Source organism: Alosa pseudoharengus, unplaced genomic scaffold (genome assembly GCF_046254945.1).
Source record: "Alosa pseudoharengus isolate Yale_2024_CS ecotype anadromous, Long Island Sound unplaced genomic scaffold, YU_APseudo_1.1 YU_APseudo_1.1_scf_2, whole genome shotgun sequence".
NCBI classification, from domain to species: Eukaryota; Metazoa; Chordata; class Actinopteri; order Clupeiformes; family Clupeidae; genus Alosa; species Alosa pseudoharengus.
The window spans coordinates 19,971,937-19,994,436 of record NW_027468663.1 but is presented as its reverse complement, the minus strand read 5'-3'; the positions used below and the strand labels follow the sequence as shown (position 1 = coordinate 19,994,436).

Sequence of the window (22,500 nt, the reverse complement as noted above, 5' to 3'; positions counted from 1 at the left end):
TGTACATCCCCAAATCGCTGGCCCAATCCGGTGCTATCCAGCTTAACGTGGGTGCCAACAAAGGTAGCTGATTCCATGCTGGGGTGTTAATTGTAGCAGCTACCTGAGGAGGAACTCTTCACCTCAGTTTTTTTAGAAGATCAACAGAGGCACAAATGAGACCTCAACAGCAAGTGGCTCTGGATGAGTATGCCTGCTAAACGACTTAATGTGGAACTGAACAAGACAATTAGCCATATCAGGCAGTCACACAACATTACTGTTAGGAGAAAACAATGGCCTCTTCACAAAACCTGATTGCTTCAATGCTGCCGAACAGAGAGAGATAATTGTTTCCTGGTGTCTTGACATACAGCAGTAAGATAATTAACAGAGACAGTGAAAGGATGTAACTCTAGGTGAGGGGGAAGGAGAGAGGAGGAAAGGCACTGCTCTCTTTGTCTCCTTGGTTAAATAAGAGCTTGACTTTTTTAATGAGCTTTACCAGCCATCATGGAGGCTAACTAGCACATTGCTGACATGTTGCTAAAAATCCCACCCCCTCAACAGACACACACGCACACACAAGCATGCAAACACTCAGGCACAAAAGCACACACACAAAGCACACCAAAGCGTACCCCTTCCCGCCTTCCTTGTCTTAGAGATGCCATTGATTCAGGCAGCAAGGTGCAGTGGGCCATGGTATCTATGGCAACACAAAGTGGCTGAGGCGGCCAAAGTTTCTCTTCCCTTCCTTGGTGGTGGAGAGGAGGAAGAGGAGGAGGAGGAGTGGAGAGAAAGACAGGAGGAGGAGTGGAGAGAGAGGGAAAGAGAGAGAGAGAGAGAGAAGAGAGGGCACAGCACATCACATCACAAGCAACAGCCTGATCTCTGCATACTGAACAGAGAGCTGTCGCCCAAGAAACACACATACGCACACACACACATGCACACACACACACACGACACATATACACAGGCATATAAACATATTATGTGCACACACCTAGGAAACCAGCCAACCTGACAACTCAGTATGTCTTTGTATGTGTGTGTGTGTGTGTGTGTGTGTGTGTGTCGCATTGGTACACTGACACCGACAAATACACACATCAGCACACGTCGGGCACAGTACATACATACAGACACACACAGACACAGACATCCTGTGTGTTTCGGACACGAGCCAAACCAACACCTCCTGCCACACACCCACGCCTCATTTTCAATATGCCTCTGCTCACACACGCGTACACACACACACACACAGCGAGAGAGAGCTTCCCCCAATCATTTCTTCCTCTCTCACACCAGACGTGTCCTCTCTCTCCTCCCCTCTCTTTTTGCCTTCCACCCTCCTGAGTGTGTCTCTCTTGCCCCCCCAACACACACACATCCCTCTCTCCTTCTCTCTCTCTCTCTCTCTCTCTCTCTCTCTCTCTCTCTCTCTCTCTCAACCTTTCCCGGTCCCTGCTGCCATGCTCCATGCAGACCTCCCATCTGTCACCAGTGTGAGGTTGTGAGAGAGAGAATATGCACTGGAGCACTGAGACACTCTGCACACGGCTACGCAACCCACGGAGCATGTCCACAGAGCATGTCTCCTCCTACAACGCACAATAAGTGGGGGGGGGGGACAACTAAAGCTCTATATAAAAAATCCTTTTACTGCAAACATATTTACCGACACATGAGACCAGAATGGCTCAGAGGACAGTGTGGTTAGCATCTGCACTGCTAATGCAGGTACTGGCAAATGTTAGATTAGCCTGAATGCTTACTTGATCTTTCCCAACACAAAGCGCTTTTGTGTGACTAGTGAGCAATGTGCAGTGAGCAAATATTTTCACCAATCGAGTGTTCACAGTGCGTGTGTGTGTGTGTGTGTGTGTGTGTGTGTGTGTCTGCTGGCGTGCACATGAACGCGTGCAATCATGTGAGGGGCTAACATATCATTCTTTTCCCCTGAAGACTCTCACTCCCAGATCCGATATTGATCTGTGTATTTTGCTCTGGAAGGGTTGTTGTTAGTGCGTTATTCCACAAGCTACAGATTCAGAGTTATTTCTATTGTTTGACGACCTCTTGTCAAGTCTGTCAGAGCTGTGTTGGACATGAAATCACCCAGCGCCCTAATGGCTATAGCCTAACTCCGTGCTAGCCTTGAGTATGTTGTACTATTGCAACATTTACATTTCAATTGAGTCTCCACTACAGTAATCTCTGGTAGTATGATAACCAATGCGGTCTTATGGTGAGCTCAACTTAATGTTTTTTTTTTCAGCATTAATGTAAAGCCAGCATTTGCTTGGCCAGTAATTGGGGTCAGTGCAGTAAATCAAAGTGACTCTGCAGGGCTGAACTACCGAGAGAGTGTTTGGAACAGTGCATCAAGCCGCGGCACAGGACATCTGGTAGACACATTAGCCCTGCTAGCCAGAGTCCTGAATCCACTCCACGCCAAACATGACCTGAAGACTTCCTTAAGTGTGCAGGGCAGTCTTGACCTAAGAGTCCCCACTGTGCATGTTCATGTTTGAGGGAAATGCAGCGTAGTGGCTTTAATCACGAGACAATCATGCAGCTATTTTTATTAATTGAAAAGAGCCTGTTGTCAACACCAATGCTTTCCACTGAAGTGTATGGGGTTCCATGGTACATCATGTACCCCACACTGAGGAAGGATGATGCGAAACACACATGTGCCTGTGTGTGTGTGTGTGTGTGTGATTTTGTGACCATGTGTGTGCTTTGATGGTCAATTAATTACTCAGCTTCACATGCAAATGTCCTTCTCAGTCTCCCTTTGCAGCTCCCTTTGTTTGGTCGGCACGGCGACTGAACAGGTTGTCTTGGTGTGGTGTCAGTGCTGTGTGAGAGCGAGCGAGAAGCATAGAGCCGTCTTCCCAACCCCCACCTCTCCCGCTTTTCTCTCTCTCTCTCTCTCTCTCCGTCTCTCTCTCTCTCTCGCGCTCCTAGGAGCCTCTCCACAGGATCTGAGAATGGCTCAGCTCAAGTCCTGACACGTGTGCCAGAGAAAAGGGGGGAGAGAGAGAAAGAGGGAGGGAGGGAGGGACAGCGAGAGAAAGAGGGAGAGAGAGACGGAGGGGGAGGGAAGGCAATATCTCACGTTCCTGTGGATAAGAAGAGGCTGGGGGAGGGGACAAGAGCAGTGGGGTGGTCTCTCGCTCTTTTGCTCTCTTCCTCTCTTTCTCTTTCTTTCGCTTTTTTTCTTCCCCTCCTCGTCGAGCAGCCTGAGTGAGCCTCGGCTTGTTAAAGTCTGGCTCCGGAGCCACGACGCAGCCTTGCTGGAGTCTCTCGCAGACAAATATATGTGCACAAGTGAACACACACCTTCCAAATACACACACACACACATACACACACACACACACACACACACACACACACACACACACACACACACACACACACACACACACACAGACACACAGACACACAGACACACACACACTTAGGCACTATTCTCTCAGGTGTCTGAAGATCTATGTAGATCTCAGATTTCCTCCTCAAAAGGGAGAAGAGAGCCCGTGGCTGGAGCTCAAGAGCTAGGGTTCTACAGTATCAGCCACCTACGCATGTCCCCATAATGGGGCATGTTTGAGAATGTGTGTGTGTGTGTGTGTGTGTGTGTGTGTGTGTGTGTGTGTGTGTGTGTGTGTGTGTGTGTGTGTGTGTGTGTGTGTGTGTGTGTGTGTGTGTGTGTGTGTGTATATATGATTACTGCTTTGCTTGTAGTCAAAGCCCCAGTGAGGCTCATGCTTGGAAAGACAAGAGACAGACGTCGCACTGGGTCCTCTCTGCGTCACTGGCATACTGTCTCTTCTCTCTCTCTCTGTCACACACACACACACAACGTACTTCGTCATACAAGACTTCATCTCAATGACATCAAACCTCCTCAGGAGGCTTGTGTCAGTGCCCATCAAACCACTCTCACCCAATCACCTGTCTCCATTAGCCTGCTCTCCCTGCCTCCTCTCTTCAACACTTTTAATCACAAGAGAATAAATTACTGTCACCACAATGATATGCAAAATAGCAATTAAAATCTGACTAACAAGCTTTGAAGAACAGTGTTCAAGTTTCCCAACCACACACTCATAAGATTACATACAGGTTTCTTCTTAGGCACCTGTAAAGACGACGGACCACTGTGTGTGTGTGTGTGTGTGGTAACCATAAATAATGCTAATAACACTAGCTCCCCTATCAGCTACACCCCTAAGCCTCATCTGTCCAATAATCAATATGGCCAACAGGCTGCTTGCTGTCTGAGGAACTTCCCTGCTCCCAGTCAAGCACATGAGCTGGGTTGCTATGCTACTCTTAAAGTAAACACACACATGTTGAACATGCTGTTAAGAGGGCCAGAAAAAAAACATTTGAGGGAAGTTCTAAGACACTTAACAATGATGGCTCTGTGAAGAATGAAGAGGACTTGAAAGTTCACATGAGCTAGTATATTTAGCATATTGCCATCATTAAGTCTGGAAGACAAATGGCATGCCATTTCATGGGTAGCTATTGCATCTAGCTACCAACACCAATGTTCTGAAAATTACAGAATATACTAGATGCATATAATGTGCAGCCTTTAATACCTAGTAGCCTTGGAATAACCAAACAGTACAAAAAAAGTGTAAATATTCACTCTCTCATGCCGTGACTGACCAACACACCCACAGCCCGGGCTACATGGTAGAGCCCACTTTATGGCCGTACATTCATCATGACCCTGCCCACCGGTGAAAGAGCAGATCTTCTTTCTTCAGTGGCCCGTCCCTCCCTCCCTCCCTCTCTCTTCACTCCTCTCTTCCGCTCGCTCCTGCTGGTCTTCCTCCATTCATCTCCCTCCCTCTACCCTGCCCTTCCTCTCATCTCTCTCTTCCTCTCATCTATCTATTTCTCTCTTTCTCTCTCTCTTCCTCTCATCTCTCTCTTTCTCTCCCGCTGTGATCTTTATTTCATTCCTGTCTGTCCGTCTATCTTCCTCCTCTCTCTCCCATCCGACTCTAACACCACCTATTGGTCCTCCTCACTCGCTTTACATCAGAATCTTTCCAGTCCTTCCTACCTCTTTCCTTCCTACCCCAACCCGCCCCCCCCACACACACACACACACACCCTGTTCTCTTCTGCTGCATTTTCCTTGTGGCAGGCACAAAAGGCCCATCGCCATAAATCTGGTCTTTTATTGGTGCTGAGTGTCTCTGGGTGGCTCCAGGGAGGAATGCAGAGTGGGGGGGGGGGGGGGTTGGAGATAGAGAAAGCCAGAGCGAGAGAGATAGAGAGAGAGAGAGAGAGAGAGAGAAAGAGAGAGAAGAGAGAAAGAGAGAGAGAGAGAGAGAGAGAGAGAGAGAGAGAGAGAGAGAGAGAGAGAAAGAGAGACAGAGAGAGAGAGAGAGCACAGGGCACACGGGTGGGCTGTGGTGGCACATCTCACCTCTGAGAAAAAGACACTATCGGCAGAAAGGATGAAAGACACAGAGGAGATGAAAGACAATGATACCATGAAAAAGAGCAAATCACAAAACCAATCTGTACACATGCCCGACTCGACTGGTATTTCACACAGCACAATGCCCGGTCTCTTCAGCAGACATCTGACACAGAGGGCTGATCCCCCTAAAGTGCCAGGATTTAGCATGTCACAGCACACAAACAGAGATGCTTGTCCCCTTGCAAATGTCACCTTGCACTACAATGCTGCCATAAGCATATGATCATTTGCCTTGTTTTTCTAACCTTGATAGTAGAAAACACAATCAATCTCATTTAGACTGGGTCATGATCATGATGGCTGTGGACAGCCTGGAGCTAAGAGATCTGAGACAAATCAATGTGTTTGTGGCCCACCTAGGGAAACGAGGGGGGCTGGTGGCGTGATATTAGGCTGAAATATTACAGTGTTGATTTCCTATTCCAAGCCGTAGCTGTTGCTGGGGCGACGGACGCCATTTTGGCATATCTGCCATGCCCATCACAAAGGGTATAAAATACATAACTCTGGTAAAGGGGATCGTGGCTGCCCAAAGGCAGAAAAAGCCTGGCAACAATGGCATCTCATATTGATCCTTGCACAGCGCATTTCAAGCAGGGAGGTTAAAAAGAGAAATGGATTCCGCTACTTTACTTTTTTTATATATAATAGACAATAATAGAATGGAAAATATTTCCTCATCAGTGCCACTTCTTGCACAACAAATGAAAGACACTAATGAAATCCTGATTTCTCAGTTCAAAGACTCAACTTGGAGATAATTTGGCCAAATGTACCCGCTCTCATTTGAGATGATCATCATCTGTTCTCAGCTGCAAAAAAAGGGTCTTTCTTTTCCTTAGGGGAAAATTCCAACAAGATATTTTCCCTTCACACAAAGAGTTTAATAAGCTCCCATTCCACAATATCATCCAAGTAACTGAGCATTAATGATCAAAGTCTTAACCTCCAGACACCACACGTGTCATTACTCAAATGCTATTTACCCAAAAGCCTTTTGTTCAACCAGTTAGGGCTTCAGCCAGCTATTTAGGAAACTGCAAACCCTCACCTGTCCATGTGTCGGCATGGGCCCATAGGGCATCCCTTGCTTCATCAACAGCATCCTCTTCTGCTCTTCGCTCAGGTGGGCCGTCTGTCCAGGCATGGGTCCCTGTGCAGGTGGTGGCCCTCCACCCTGCCCAGCTGGTCCCTGCATGTATGGCATCATGGGGCTCTTCCCCTGGTTGGCCATGGGCGGCGTCATCCTCTGGCCCATGTGCTCCATTGCGCTGAAGTGGCTCAGGGGCTTGGTGTTGCTGTAGGACAGCTGCTTGCTGAGGACACTCTGGGCGGCGGCCATGTTGTTTGGTGGCTGCTGTTGCTGCTGTTGCTGCTGCTGCTGCTGCTGCTGTTGCGGAGTCATCATGCTCATGTGATTCTGCTGGAGGTAGTTGTTCATGCCGGGCTTTTGTGGGTTCCCGGCCATGGCTGGCACCATGGGGTTTGACGTGCTGAAGGCTTGCGGGTACATCATGGGGCTATTTGGTTTGTCGGGGTTGAAGGGTCCGCCGTAGGGGCTGGTAGGGGGGCCGGCGGGCGACCAGTTGGCGGCTTGCGACTGCTGCTGCTGTTGGTGCTTCTGCTGCATGAGCTTGGCTCTCTGCTGCTGCTGGGCGGCCATCTGTTTCAGCTGCTCCGCTGGGGAGAGGTCAGCGCTGGGGGGGCCTTGTACAGGGACTGGCACTGGTCCCCCACCACCACCTCCTCCTCCTGGCCCCGGACCTCCACTGGCCACCGACGTCGACCCCACTGGCCCGACCGCCGGACCCGCGTTCATCATGTAGCCGTTGCCGGGCCTAGGTGCCTGCGTCTGAGCTTGAGTGGGCGCCTGTGGCGACTGCGCCACACAGTTGGCCGGCGAACCCGACGCCATGGCGACAGCCGGCGACTGCTGCAAGGGCTGCTGGGGCGGCGTGGCGCTGGCGGCGGTGGCGAAGGGCGGGCCAGAGGAGGACGGCCGCACCTGAGGAGAGCCCATGGGCATCTGGCCGCTCTGGGAGGGCGGCGGGGGCGGCGCAGGGGCGGGCACAGGCTGCGGCGGGTCCTGGGGCAGCGACGTCTGGGTCGGCAGTCGCGTGAAGTCCGCCTCTTTCTTCTCATCGAAGTCGTCCTCTTCGTTGAACAGGTCGTGCATATCGTCCTCAGGCACCGTGTTGGCTAGCTCGTCGATCAGCTCCTGAAGCTCCTGATCGTTGAGGTTGAAGTCGGAAAACAACTTGTTCTGGTTCGAGAGGGCCGTGTCCGATGACTCCATACATCCAACTTCATCCTGAGGCTCTTGCTTCATGTCTTTGAGCAGGCTGAAGCTATCATCCAGGTCCAATGACCCATTCAGTTTGATATCAGGCAGACCGCCATTCTTGCCAAGATCGTCTGGCCGCCCAGTGAGGTGGTTGCTTCCAGCATTTCCATTTCCTGCAATATTATTGCCATTGCTGTTATTGGCCAGGGATGGCTTGATGTCCATTTGATGGAGGGGGGAGATGGGCGGTACATTGTTGGGTAAGCTCCCCAGTGAGTCCAAACCACCCTCCTTCCGTAATCTCTTGTTGTTTGGGGAGTAGTTCCCATCGCAGATGCCATTCTGATCTCCATTCAAAGGTGAGCGAGCAATGTCCAGTTTCCTTTTCACCGTCTCCTGAAGCTGTGCAGAAAGCAGAAAACAAAAGAAATATTAAATGAATGCATAAACATACTGAATGTGAGCGTTGCTTAAATATTAGACTCTCAATTGAGCTCAGTTAAGATTCATATGCTACCATTTGCGAAGCACAACACTAACGACTAATTCAAAGAAGAATAGCACACTGCTAGAGGTCTCTTACACACACATACCGCCTTTTGACACGTCCGACAGTGCTGAAACACTACCTCGTGCCCATTGGCCAACACAATACGGCAGCACAAATTAAAAGCCTCTGAAATGGCGGCAGGGACTCAGAAGGTAGAGGAGTCGTCCAGTAACTGGAAGGCCACTGGTTCGAGCCCGACACCTCCTGATCCTGTTACCGTGTCCTTGAGCAAGGCACTAGACCCCAAACTGTCCCCAATGTGCAGGTTGGTTTGGATGGAACAATGGCGTGGTCACAAATGCCCATTGATACTGTACTCATGATTCTGAGGAGAGGGGTAAACCGAAAGAGAAAACAGTTGACCAAGTCTCATTGTTCACAATTGGGCACCAGAGGCTCTTTTGTCTCAGTCATTAAGAGAACACTGGACAGGCTGTCACACACACACACACACACACACACACCTGCATAAAATTATGAGCATGCATATAGGCTCAGATGTACACTCACATCAACTCACACCCACACAGATAAACAGAACTAACGTTGTCGTGCAAATAGTAATTTTGTGCTGCCACTACAGCTGTCACTACTTCCCCTCCCACTGCAATAGCCTGTTATGTTTCTTATTTGTTTCTAGGGAAAAACACCAGCACATCTGTCTACAAACTACACACTGATCAGAATACCAGCACATCGGTCTACAAACACTGATCAGAATCAGGATCAGAATCAGCTTTATTGGCCAGGTTTGCGTAAACAAACAAGGAATTTGACTCCGGTTAATCTTTGCTCTCAAAATACAACACTCACTTAACATATAAGTAAGTAAGTATAAGTATAAGTATATATACTCTTTTGATCCCGTGAGGGAAATTTGGTCTCTGCATTTATCCCAACCCGTGAATTAGTGAAACACACTCAGCACACAGTGAACACACAGTGAGGTGAAGCACACACAATAATCCCGGCGCAGAGAGCTGCTTGCAACAACAGCGGTGCTCGGGTAGCAGTGAGGGGTTAGGTGCCTTGCTCAAGGGCACTTCAGCCGTGCCTACTGGTCGGGGTTCGAACCAGCAACCCTCCGGTTACAAGTCCGAAGTGCTAACCAGTAGGCCACGGCTGCCCCCTTTATATAAGAATAAAAAACATAAAAAGAGTAAAAAGAATAAAAACAGAACAGTAAGAATAGAATGAAGAGCAGTAGAATATGGCTAGGTATGAGAATAAATACAGTATGTACATTTGCAAATAAATAAATAGACACTATGGGTGGTATAGGGTAATGAAACAACTAGTGTACCCACAGCCTATACCCCACACACGTCGAGCTACGGCTAATACTTCACACCAAAACTAGGGATGCACTGATACAGTATATTGAACAACATTGGTATTGGCTAATATCGGTCTTGCTGACTAATATCGACTATCGTCAAATTTACATTATGTAATACATTATGAATGCCCTTCTTGTGTCCCCGCAGAATTGTCACAATACGTACTATATCATAAAATGTGAAGAATTGCAATAATATTGTAATGTTTCGCCAAACATCATGATGTTATCGCACTGTTGTCAAAATATCATGATAGTAATGTATGCTGTTCTTATCGACGTTGGTGTTGATGGTATCATACGTTTTATTGTATCATGTTATTGTTGGTGTTGTTTTTTGTAGCAATTCCCAACCTAAAGTGCCAATGCACCAAGTCACCATACTATGCGCTCAAATCCAACTACCCCTTAATCTGGGTCCTGCAAAGGAGAGAGTGTTGTATTCAGCTGAGCCTGGAGCCTACAGTGTCCCTCCGCAGCATCCCTATCTGCATCAGGACAAGAGGATTGATAAGGGCAGGCCTGAGCAATCAATCAAAGAGAAGATACTGTCATCAGCTGATGATGAAATTACCTGTCGTCACGGTACAGTACCAGACATATGGCTGGCAGATTCTGTCCTAATGTGCAAAAGCAGAAGGAGAACAAGGTAGGTCAGTATTAACATTAAGTAAGAGTTGTTGAGCAATGAAAATCCCACCATTATTTCAAATAAGGCAAAAACGGAAGGGCGATGAAGTCACATTTTTGCAGGAACAAATTAAACTAGATGTACCGCAGAGTGGTACAAAATATGACCGCCGCTCAGTCCTGCACATTCTCTCTGCAAAAATAAAATCACACTTGTCAATTTGTCTCCATCTCCTACTCCATCCCCTACTCTTGCAACTTTTGTGTATATGTGTGCTTCTCTGTGTGTGTATTTTCGCTTGTGAGTGTGTGTGTGGGGGTAATGGTGTATGTGTGTGTGTGTGTGTGTGTGCATGTGTCTGCTTGCATGCATGCGTGTGTGTGTGTTCACTTGTGTGTTTTTGTGTGTGTGTGCGTGTTTGTGTGTGCAGGTGTGTTTGTGATGCGTGCGTGTACGTGTTTGTGTTTATGTGTGTGTGTGTGTGCTTGTGTGCGGGCCTGTGTGTGTGTGTGTGTGTGTGTGTGTATAAGTCTGTGTGTAACTGTTTGTGTGCATGTAAGTGTGTGTACATATGCCTGCATGTCTACTGTGTGTGTGTGTGTGTGTGTGCGTGTGTGTGTGTGCCTGCATGTGTGTGCATGCATCTTTATGTGCGTGTTCATGAGTGCGACTGTGTCCGGCCATTTACAGGCAAGTTGGTGTAGTCACTAAATATATTAATATATATTCATTTATTGTATGGGCCCATGGAATTCCACGAAACTTAGCATGCATTCAGAGGGTGTCATAATGATCCTACACTTCAAATTCTGTGCAGTTCTGAACCTGTCAGCCAGAGATACCTTCAATTACAACACCTCATGTTTGCTTTTTCATTTTTAACTAGGTGGTTATGGGATGGGTTGACATGGCCCCTTGAGACCAACATACAAAAAAATGTGGTTCTCCTTGGCCCTATGATTCTCCAGATATTCACAGAAAACTGTGTCTGCCCTACCCTCCTTTCGGGGGTCCACGGACCAAAAGGAAAAACAATGGCTCCATGTCATCCATGTGGGGCTACATGTCCACCAAGTTTTATACACCCGACTCTTTCAATGCCCCGTGAATCGTTGACACAAAAGATACTGAAGAAAAAAAATCCGGAGGAAAAAAAAACTCTGACTAAACGTATATGATCGTCACTTCACTGCACGGCGATCATAATGAAATGCCTACAGCTCACATGACCAACGGAACTCAATGGAAGTTGCATGAGGATGTCAAAACAGTGTGTATAATATTTGTGGGGGTGTGTGTGGGTGTGTGTGTGTGTGGGGGGTGTATCAGTGTATGTGCACCAATGTGCTCTGTTGCTAATTAAAGAATGTTGAGAATGTTAATCACCCATACAGGCTGTTTCATCAGGGCTTGATGGTGTGTGTGTGTGTGTGTGTGTGTGTGTGTGTGTGTGTGTGTATAAGTATGTGCGTGTTTTGTCTGCTTGTGCGCACACAGGCACTCATTACAGGTCAGGAATGAACCATTCTAGTATCACTGGCAAATTTCTACATCTAACTACAAGATCAGTCTCCCCTTCATATCCAGCCCCTCAGGAGAGTTGTGTGTGCGTCTGTGTGTGTATGTGTGCGTTTGCATGTGCTTTTTAGCGTGTCCGTGTGTGTGTGTGTGTGTCTGTGTGTGTGTGTCTTTGAGTCTCAGGCGTGCCACTCCACTCAGACGTGCCAAATGAAATTCTGAAATAACAAGATTCATGGATATTTCTCTGCCCTTCTGGGCAATGCCCCCCTCCCTCCTCCTCCTCCTCCTCCTCCTCTTCTTCTTCTTCATCTTCCTGCACCTCCTTCATCCCTCTCTCCGTCTATCCCCACGGTAACGACAGGAGTCAGAGCACGTTGGAAAACAAAGAAGACCCATGTTTACTCACCAGCATCATGGAAAAAAAAGAGGAAAAAGATAATCAAGATACAAATTAGGGCACCCATATCTTCCCCTCTATCTTTCCCTCTCCCTCTCTCTGTCTGTCTCTATCGTTCCCCCTCTCCTCTCAAATGCTCTTTTTCCCAGAGCCAGCTCATTGGAGGCAAATGGCAGGGTTGTGTTATTGTTATTGTTGTTGTGGTCTTCCAGAGACCCTGTTCTCTGTGCTCCGGTGGGTGGGGTGCAGCCGGGCGACACAACGCCTGTCAATATTAATAGCATTCATCATGCCATAAAGACGATTAGGCTGGCTGTCACTCACCTCCCCCACTCGACGAGGAAACCGTGACTGACGGCTTCCTCCACCCAGACGAGAGACAGAGAGAGAGTGGGAAGACAGGAGGAGAGAGAAAGAGAGGAGGAGGGATGGATGAAAAATGAGTCTTCTCTAAATCTGCCTAGACCATCTCCTCTGTTGGACTCCCTCATAAATATGCCCCATATTCATTCTTTTCTTCCTCCTCTGTCTCTTTGCTCTCCCTCCATTTCATCTGCTAGTTGCAGCTCTCGCTTTGTTTTGTTCTCACTCTCTCGCCCCAATGTCATTTTTCCCCTCCATCTCCCTTGCGCGCTCTCTCTCTCTCTCTCTCTCTCTCTCCCTCTCTCTCTCTCTCACATATCTTGCGTGAGAGTAGCAGGTGATTGATGTCAATAATAGCTGTCTACCTCAAAGTAGTCTGCCAGCCAAATCTCTCTAATTATGAGTGTTTAGCACCAGCCCCGTCGTAAAAGCAACCTATAGAGGCGGCTAAACGCTGCGCCTCCACGCGCAGCCGTGCAATTACCAGCTGGGCTAGCCCAGCAGCAGCCCGCCCCGGCAACCAGCTCTGCCTCCACCGCCATCGCTATCGCTAAGCCAGCGAGATCCAAACACTGGAACAGCTAGTAAGAGGAGAGCAGGAGATGAGCTGAGAGGAGAGAGAGGAGATGAGGGAAGGAGAGAGGAACAGAGGAGAGGAGGGAAGCGTCTCTCTGCTATGAACAAACCCGAGAGAAAAGGAGGGGCAGAGACACACAGAGAGAGAGGAGAGTGTGTGTGGAGAAGAAAGAGCAAGACGTTCTGATCCAAAAAGCTCCTTCGAACATTAGAGAGAGAGAGAGAGAGAGAGGGGGGGGGGGGGGGGTGGAAAACAGACAAAAAGAAAGAAAACAGACAAAGACAGAGAGGAAGGTAGAGAAAGACACCACAGTAAGAGAAAGGAGGTGGATAACAGGGTTGTTTATTTTTTCATCCGGCATGTGTTAAAACCACACACATCCAGAGCACACATACACACACACACGAGACACACACACACACACACACGCACAACACACAGAGACACAAAACACACACACACATACACACACTTGCTCTTACGCCTGTTACAGGGTGGAAGAACACACAGCATGAGCAAAAACAGAGGAAGAGAACAGAGAGTGAGCGAGAGAGAGGGGGAAGCAGAGAGGGAGGAGGGATGGGAGGCAGTGGAGCAGGATAAGAGAGAGGGAGAGAGGGAGAGAGGGAGGAGGAGGAGGAGGAGGAGGGGAGAAGAGCTCTTCAGTCAGACGGTTGCGCTTTCGTGCGACTGAAGCAGCAGCCCTGGCTCTGTGTCTCACCGACAGCAGAGAGTCATTTGTCAGGAGAGAGAGAGGGGGAGAGAGAGAGGGGGAGAGAGAGAGGAGGGGGTGGAGAGAGAGAGATGGAGAGAGAGAGAGAGAAACACACCAAGGTGCTGTTGTTATAGCAACCTCCTGCTCTGGTGGCCCCTCCTCCCAGCCCCTCTGCTGATTGCAGTGGACAGCTTTGCCAATAATGTACAGGAAGCAACCAACCATGGCTCAACCTCTCTCTTTCTCTCTCACTCTCTCTTCCTCCCCATCCCCCTCGCTCCCTCCCTCCCTCCTTCTCTCTCTCCTTATTCCCCTGCCAGAAAAATGACAGCATTTTTTAGAGAAGGCGCTCCATTACAGAGGAGACCAACCTGCACTGATTTTCCACAATCGCCATTTTGGCGGGTGGCTCTGCCATCTCCTGATAACAGAACAGCACACAAAAACCCCTCTGCAAGCAATACAATTTAATCAAGCCAACACTGTACACACACAATGCATTCCTTCCCATTTGCCAGCTAAGAAAATAAGATGTGTTTGATGAACAGAACATGAAACATCGCTTTAAAACCTTTACCGCCTTTACACTTCCACACCACCATTGGCTACACATTATTTACACAATATTTACACATCCAGACCACCACTTCCTACTCCTGTGCTTTTACACCTTGTTTTGACCTAACGAAACTCAGTTACCCATCCATGACCTCTCCTTATGTCCCTCTATCCTTCTGTTTCCTACATTCTGCCCATCCGACCATCATTTTACATTCATCATCAAAAAAGCACTACACTACTAGGAAACACCACCTCCAGTGGACACATTCCCACACACACCAATAGACACTCACATTCCCACACACACTGACCAGGAGACACACACATTCCCACACACACTTGCCTAGTACATACTGACTAGAAGACACACACATTCCCACACACACACTTACCATCCCACCCTCCTTACCTACCTTCAACCCTAGTTCCATACCATTACCCTCCAGTAGTGCACTTCCACCCCTGGCCTAAAGGGGGTGCCCATACAGCCAGTGACCTTGCAGTCACCTTCATATTCCACACATATAGCAGAGTGAATGTAGGCTACACAGCAAACTAGCCCTTTGCATGTTGGGCAGATGGACATTTATGGATGTCTTTTGAATGACAGCTGCATCCCTTGACAGTAAACCTAGAGGACTAATAGAGAGAGAGCAAAATAGGACAGTCTTGGATGCTAATGAATATACTCCCAATGGTCTATTCGACAAATTTCATGGATGAATGCTTTGATCAAACTCTAATTCAGAATGAGACAAACAACTTAGAAAAGAGTCTGTTGTTCAGCCCAGTGCTCATTAATAAGATGCATATCATTTTGAGAGGACATGATGTTAATAGTGTTGTGCTGTGTGAATGAAGATCAGGGTTGGTTAAGTTTAGTTGAGTGGGATAACTGAGGCATGGCTTGGTGAAGATGTAGAGTGCCAGATAGGTGAAGACAGCCTACTTCAGATCAGCCAGTTCTAACATAAACCTGATCTGGCCCTGGGCTGAGGGGCACTCTGCCAAATCACAATTGCTGTCAGGGTTCTTTATATGACAGACAGACAGAAAGGGGTTTAATGAAGCCAATGTGTTTGTTTGAGGACACACACATACACACACACACATATTCATTCTCTCTATCACTCTCTCTCACACACACACACACACACAGGAATGACAGCGGATGTACATCCTTCCTCCCTGTGCTAAACCAGACTAGTGTGTGTAAAGCATGTGCTTCCTCAGGCTAATCCAGCAGTCCCACAGACCATGTGCAGGGTGGACCAACACAGCTACAGAGCAGTATTCCAAGTATTCATACATGTGTGTGTGTGTGTGTAGGCATGGTCTGAAGGATTTCTCCTCCATGTACAGCTATGACGTACACAAACACACTCCATTGCCTCCTCACAAGGGATCAGGCCTCCTTGAGCCACACAGCATGTTCACAACACAGCTTAAGAAGTTACAGGCCTTGTGACTTCACACATTTCATATAGTTTCATCTAGATACACTCAATACCATGCATTCCAACATGCTTGCACCACCCATTTCACCCTCTATTTACACACGCACACACACACACATCTACACCTCCATCCCTTAGTAGCTGTCAATTCCGCAAGCTGATTTGCAGATGATTTGGACTGAGGTAGCTATAGGTGTTTGGGCTCATTTGTGTGTGTGTGTGTGTGTGTCTGTGGTGCTTGGGTTCATCAGACTGTGAAATGAGCTCATTATGGCAAACGGCCCTTTAATTAACAGGGTGAGAGGAACACACACACACACACACACACACACCACAATCAAATTAGATCCACTTCCGACACTTAATGTGTCAACAGGAAAATATTAAATATTCAGATTCACAAATGTAAGTTCGATCATACATGAATCACTTTTATTTTGGAATACATTCATCCTTCAAACATACCAGAAAATCTTAGAATCTTAGAAAAATGCATTGTGTCCATGTGCAGTGTGTATGTGTCTTAGTATAGGTCTAGAATGACAATTAATTATCAACTTAATTCTTCAAATATTGAGAGGCATTTCATTTGAAGCCTTTTCTTTCAAGTCTGTAAAAAAACTTCTGCTCACTCCAACGGCCTTTCATCTGTCTGGTGTATCACCGATACTGCACTTGGAACTTCAGATCCTGTTTCGAATGAAGTAGACGTCCAGCAAAATCAATTCAGCTAAACTTATGATCAAGCGCAGAAAAGGGTGCGATTTATTTTTTCATTCAACATTTTTTTAATTACTCTATATTTATGTCTTGTTCACAACAGGCATATTTTGCATGTCCACAATGGTGAATATTTGACCTTGAAAAGCAGAGTGAAATTCCAGGTGATATCTGTTGTGTTGGTGTTTTATAAAGATAACCAAGTCATTTTCCATAGTAAGCTCTCCCAATCTAGTGTTTCCCACAGAATTGAATTCCATTTGTGGTGGTTGGTTTGCAGAATTAACTTGAATACAACAGTTTTTAACAAATTAACACAGCATGGTTATGATGCTAACTAGATTTAAGCACAATTTAGTACAGCCTGGAAAATCATTGTGTGGTGGTCAATGTTGATATTGTGGTGGGCAAATAAGTCAATGTATGGGAAACACTGCAATCTAAAGATGTGGAATCTAAAAACCATGACTGGCTTCGGGGTAAAGTTAATTTCCACAACATTCAACATCAGTATCAGGGGTTTGATCCATGTAGATATGAGACTGGCCAAAAAACTGATGCTGATTACTTGAAATGGGCACTAACAAACCCACTACAGAGAGTCTAGTCAGCTGGGCAAACCTGTATAATTCCCCTGATTGCTTGGCTGATATGATAATGGGATGTTTGTCCTTGTTGGGAATTGCAATAAGACAGACACCCTTTCTCAGGCACAGATAACAAAATTGCTGATAACTTTACAGACAGAGAGACAGTAGGAGTACCCGCATCTTAAATGCTCCCATAATAAAGCCCAGCAAACGTACGAAACTCCACTAGGCCTACTGAACACGACTCTGCTGCGTCACGTCTGCAGTGCACGGAGAGTGAGTGGACCACGCCGGCCAAAATGGACTCCTCCATCAGCAGTCCCGCGAGATGGCTGGCATCAGGTGCCACATTAACACTCCCTAACCCTTACCTGATGTTCACTCCTCTTTTCCATCTCATCCTTCACTCCATTCGCCTCTTTTCTCCTCTTCATCCCTCACTCATTCGCCACCCCCCCCCCCCTCCTTCTCAGCCTCCTCTCTGCCAGAACTTGGTTCCTGTCTGTGGGATACAGAGATTTAAAAATAAACCTCAGCAGCAGAGTGTTCCAGCTTCTCCCTCTCTCTCTCTCTATGTGTGTGTGTGTGTGTGTGTGTGTATGTGTGTGTGTGAAAGAGAACGATGTGTGCATGTGTGTCCTTTCTATAAAACCAATCTGAAACTATTGTCAGATACACATCAGTAGTCTAAGTGCACCGAACGCTGTGTGTGTGTGTGTGTGTGTGTGTCTTTACATGTGACTATAATTCAAGAAACATTTCCATTTTGTGTACATGTAGTGGAGACAAGAGGGTGAATCTTGTGGCCAGCATTAGTGATAAGTAGCCAGAAGCATTAGAAGTGGGTAGTGGGAAATTGATGAGAGAGAGAGAGAGAGAGAGAGACCGAGAGAGAGAGAGACCGAGAGGGATAGAGAGAGAAAGAGAGAGAAAGCAGGGTGTTAACGCACACAGCTTCCGCTCGTTGAGCACTCCCGCCTCCTCCTAAACGACACTAAACACGCCTTCCCACCCTCACTCCTCTCCTTTCCCTCTCTCTCTCTCCCTCTCTCTCTCTCCTCCCCCTCTCCCTCCCTTCTCCCTCTCTCCCCTGTTAGTGGGCCTCTGTTTAAACACAGGCTGTGTTTGCACTGCAGCGGCTGCCTGCGTGTTAAACACAGCCCCTGAAATCCTACGCCAATCCAATAAAGGCATCAGCCGCCCAGGGAGAACAGCCTATTACTACCGCCCTCCCCACACCTCTGACAGAGAGAGAGAGAGAGAGAGAGAGAGAAAGAGGGGGATGAAAGACAGATAGTAATAGAGCAGAGAGGAGGTAGGAGTCTCAGGATGGCTGAAGCTCAAGTGTATGAAGGAGGACAAAAAAGGTGGAGTGGGTATGGTGGCGATAAAGAGAAGTCAAAAAGGCCTTGGGGGGATGGATGGGGGTGGTTGGTTGAGGTGAGCATACAGACACAAAGAGAGGAGTGACAGGACAGAGGCGGGGGGAGGGGGGGGGGGGCGGGGGGTTGGGGGGTCTGGGGGTTCGGAGGAGCGAGCTGAACAATAGAGAGCTGCCGGCCGCCAAGCCAGATCTCCGGCACAGGGCACACGCCTCTGTTTCCGCAAGGGTGGGCCCTGCACAGCACATGGAGACAGACTGGCGGGCACACACACACACACACACACACACACAGAAAAGGCACTGAAAATTCCACACCACCTGCCCAGTGTGTCCCTGCATCCTGAAACCACCCAATCATGTAACGCCCACCCATATGAATACACTCATGTAGTCACATACCGCCACACAGCTGGACTTACCATAGCCAGCCCAAGGACAACAATCACACCCACCCACCCGCACACACACACACACGCACGCACGCATGCATGCACGCACGCACGCAAACTTGCTTCAGCTTTATATGACTACCCTCATCAGCACAACATAAACAATCTGTTCCGCTCTCCACCACGCGCTAAGTCTTGCCCAAACCTGGTGCAGGGCGCCTCATTAGCATGCTAATGTGGCTAATGGGCTCTCTGATGCTGTACGCGGCAGCGGCTGCGGTAGCGGGTAAAAAACGAGCTGCCGCCGATCCTGACGGATGCTAATTGTGTGGATCTGCTTCCTCTCAAATGAGCCATTACACACGGGCACGGCGGCTGATCTACACACGGCCGAGGGCTTCTTCAAGGGCTCTACACACACACACACACACACACACACACACACACACACACACACACACACACACACACACACACACACACACACACACACACACACACACACACACACACACACACACACACACACACACACACACACAGAAGGGAAAGAAGGCGTTGGGAGACGTACTGTCATCAGGTCCAAGGCTATCATGAACCACTCCCAACGCCCCTCCCAAAGCTCCACATAGCTGCTTGGTTATCCACCAAGGAAACCACTAGTTTCCCCGACACATTGACACATAGCATGAGAAGCAAGCCTTATGAAAAGCACCACAGAACATACATACACTCACACACATAAACAAGCACACACACTCAACATTTCTGTATTTGTTAATGGCCATGGGCAAAACTGGGAAGCAAACACGGCTTTACAGCCACGTTTAAATCATAAAGGCCAGGCCAGATGGATGTATGTGCACCAACACACACACACACACACACACACACACACAAACCCTCCCACACAGTTGTTGTGTTTATTTCACACAGAGTGCGCCTTTGTGTGTGTGTGTATGTGTGTGTGTGTTGTCCTTACCATCAGCAATTTCAGGAGTGCTGACATAGCAAAAAAGGGTGAGAGAGAGTAAGAGAGAGTAAGAGAGAGAAAGAGAGAGAAACACTCCCTGACTCTCCCTCCATCAACAAACACATGCTGTGGTGGGCCAGCCTGGCAGAGGAAGCAGTGACTAGTGGCTGAAAAATGAGAGCGAGGGGGAGAGAGACAGAGACAGCGAGAATGAGCAGAGAGAAAGAGAGAAAGCAAGAAAGAGAGTGAGGAAAAGAAAAGAAGAGCAGGAGGACTGAAGGAGGATTTAGGTATTCCTGTCTGAAGCTAAACATCTGGGTGTACACAGCAAACTAGTTGGATAGTTGCCACACATCATGGCAAATGAAACAATGACTCCAAACCAATAGACCTGCACAGAGATGAGATGAACTCTGGGCACTGCCTGCATTCTGCCAGAGGGGTGGGACTGTCTACAGCCAGCCATGTAGAACCTGAGCACTAACTTACCGCTGACCTCACTGGCACCATCACCATCACCACCACCACCACCACCACCACCACCATCACCACCACACCTTGGAGGCTGCAGGAGGAGGGGCAGGGGATCAAGATCATCGCATTGCCTGTAATTTGACTGTCTGCGTCGTGATGTGAGAAAGCCTTCGCATTCTTAAGTGGTGACCGAAGACCGTCATGGACGGGCCGAGCGGAGGCGTCGCAGCCACTAGTACTGCTGAGAGACAGAAAAGTTCTCTGGAACACAAGAGATGCGAGACAGACAAAGGGGAGACTGACAAAGGGGAGACTGAGTGTGTATCAAAACACACAGGTGGGCACTTGTTGAGTCATTGATTGCTCTCTTTGGGCAGATTTGGTTAAGCTCTTTCCCCCCTAGTAGTACCTGCCCTCCACAAAGGCTGGTGAGTCAGCCAGCCAGCCAGTCAGACGACGTAAACCCACACCTCTCTCCCCTTCTTCTCTCCTCCTGCTCAAACTAATACTTTTACATCCCTTTCTTTTTCTTTCTTTCACTACATAGACCTTCTTCCATCTCCTTCCTACTGTGTGTACACTCCAGTATCTGACCAGCAGATACCCTCTCCATTTGTCTTTCTTTCTTTCTTTCTCTCTCTCCTTTCCTCCCCTCCTCAGGCTGTAGCCCTCCGTACGCTTCTTTTTGACAAGGTCTGGCTGTCCTATTTTTAGAGATCTGTCACTTCCTGTTCCTGAAGTTGTAGCACACTGTGGAGCGAGAACAAGAGCGAGAGAGATAGAAATATAGAGAGATAGAGAAAGAGAGAGAGAGAGATAGAAATATAGAGAGATAGAGAGAGAGAGAGAGAGAGAGAGAGTGTGAGAGAGTATGCAGAGGGAGAGGGGGGGAGAGGAAGTGAGGGGATGTGTTGGAGGGACAAGCGGCAGGTTTGTGCATTACCATTGTAACGAACTAATTTCTTCCCTTTCTTTCTTTCTCTCCCTCCCTCCATTCTTCTCTTTCTAAGGTTTAGACTTAAAGAACACTCAAAGAAAAACATGAAATAAAGAGAAAAGGAAGAGAAAAAGAGAGAATGGAAGTTCCAGATCATTACCCGGCTTTTATCATGGCTTTACGCAACCCTTCAGCTGTGCATCTGAAAACAGCCAGGTGTTAAAGCAACACCAAAGAGTTTTTTGTACCTTAAAATAATGTTTCCAAAATCGTTTCAGTGGTTCATCAACTCGTAACAGGTTGAACGGCACTTTCTGCATTCGCTTTGCGGCCCTCTATCGGCTATAACAGCACTATGTAAGTTTGCCGGATCGGGTAGCGGTTCTGTAGTTCGATGGAATGAGACATGAGAAACTACAAATTTGACTTGCATCTGATGTCGCAATACATCGTACTTTCATAAAATCATGCAACATATTCTACCTTGTCTGTGGACATTGTTATTTGCAAAGCTGGTGCTGGATAAACAAATAGTGCATGCGACATAGGAAAAGTTCTTTGGTGTTGCTTTAAAGACTTTCATATGTACTGCCTACAGAGAGACTCAATCTCTCTGTACTTCCTCTAATGTCTAAAGGCTGATTTATGCTTCTGTGTCAACTCCACGCCGTAGCTATGCCGTCGGTCCTACAGTGCCGTGACCCTTTCGGAGTTCTGCGTCGGGATTGCTTTGCATCGCGGTGCATTTCACCACCATAATGCTAGGGGGTGTCATCTGTGTTTTCGTCGCTCACCTCTGAAACGGTAGATTGGAAAATCCAGACTCAAATCCGAAAGATTAAGCATCTGGCTAGCTGAAAATGGCCTAACTCGAGGGGCGGAAATATTAATCTTATTTGTTCTTGCTTAGATTTTGTAAAAAGTATCGAGAAATAGACACAGTTATATCCAATGACCTAGTTACTGTAACCTGAAAATAAGTCTGAGGTTATGTGCGAGGTGTCTGCCAGCCAGTTTATGTTATGTTAGCATGCAAACTTTACCACAACTGCCCACAAAGTACTGCTCGCTTGCAGTTAGCCTACTGACAAATAGACACTTTACAAACGTATAACTCCGTCTTTGCCAAAAT

At 47.6% G+C, this 22,500-nt stretch overlaps 1 protein-coding gene across 2 annotated transcripts in view; it reads right to left on the bottom strand.

Annotated features, from left to right (window-relative positions):
* maml3 (mastermind-like transcriptional coactivator 3) overlaps window positions 1–22,500 on the bottom strand; it is a 116,396-nt gene that overhangs the window by 40,217 nt on the left and 53,679 nt on the right. Inside the window, exons 1-2 of one of the 2 annotated variants that reach the window (XM_076294064.1) lie at window positions 13,076–13,194; window positions 6,558–8,192 (exon numbers count right to left, since the gene is read on the bottom strand). In XM_076294064.1, the coding sequence (XP_076150179.1) occupies window positions 6,558–8,015 (1,458 nt within the window). In that variant the 5' untranslated portion in view covers window positions 8,016–8,192; window positions 13,076–13,194. Of the gene's footprint in view, window positions 1–6,557; window positions 8,193–13,075; window positions 13,195–22,500 lie in introns of those variants that run through there. The other variant, XM_076294063.1, reaches the window with a different exon arrangement.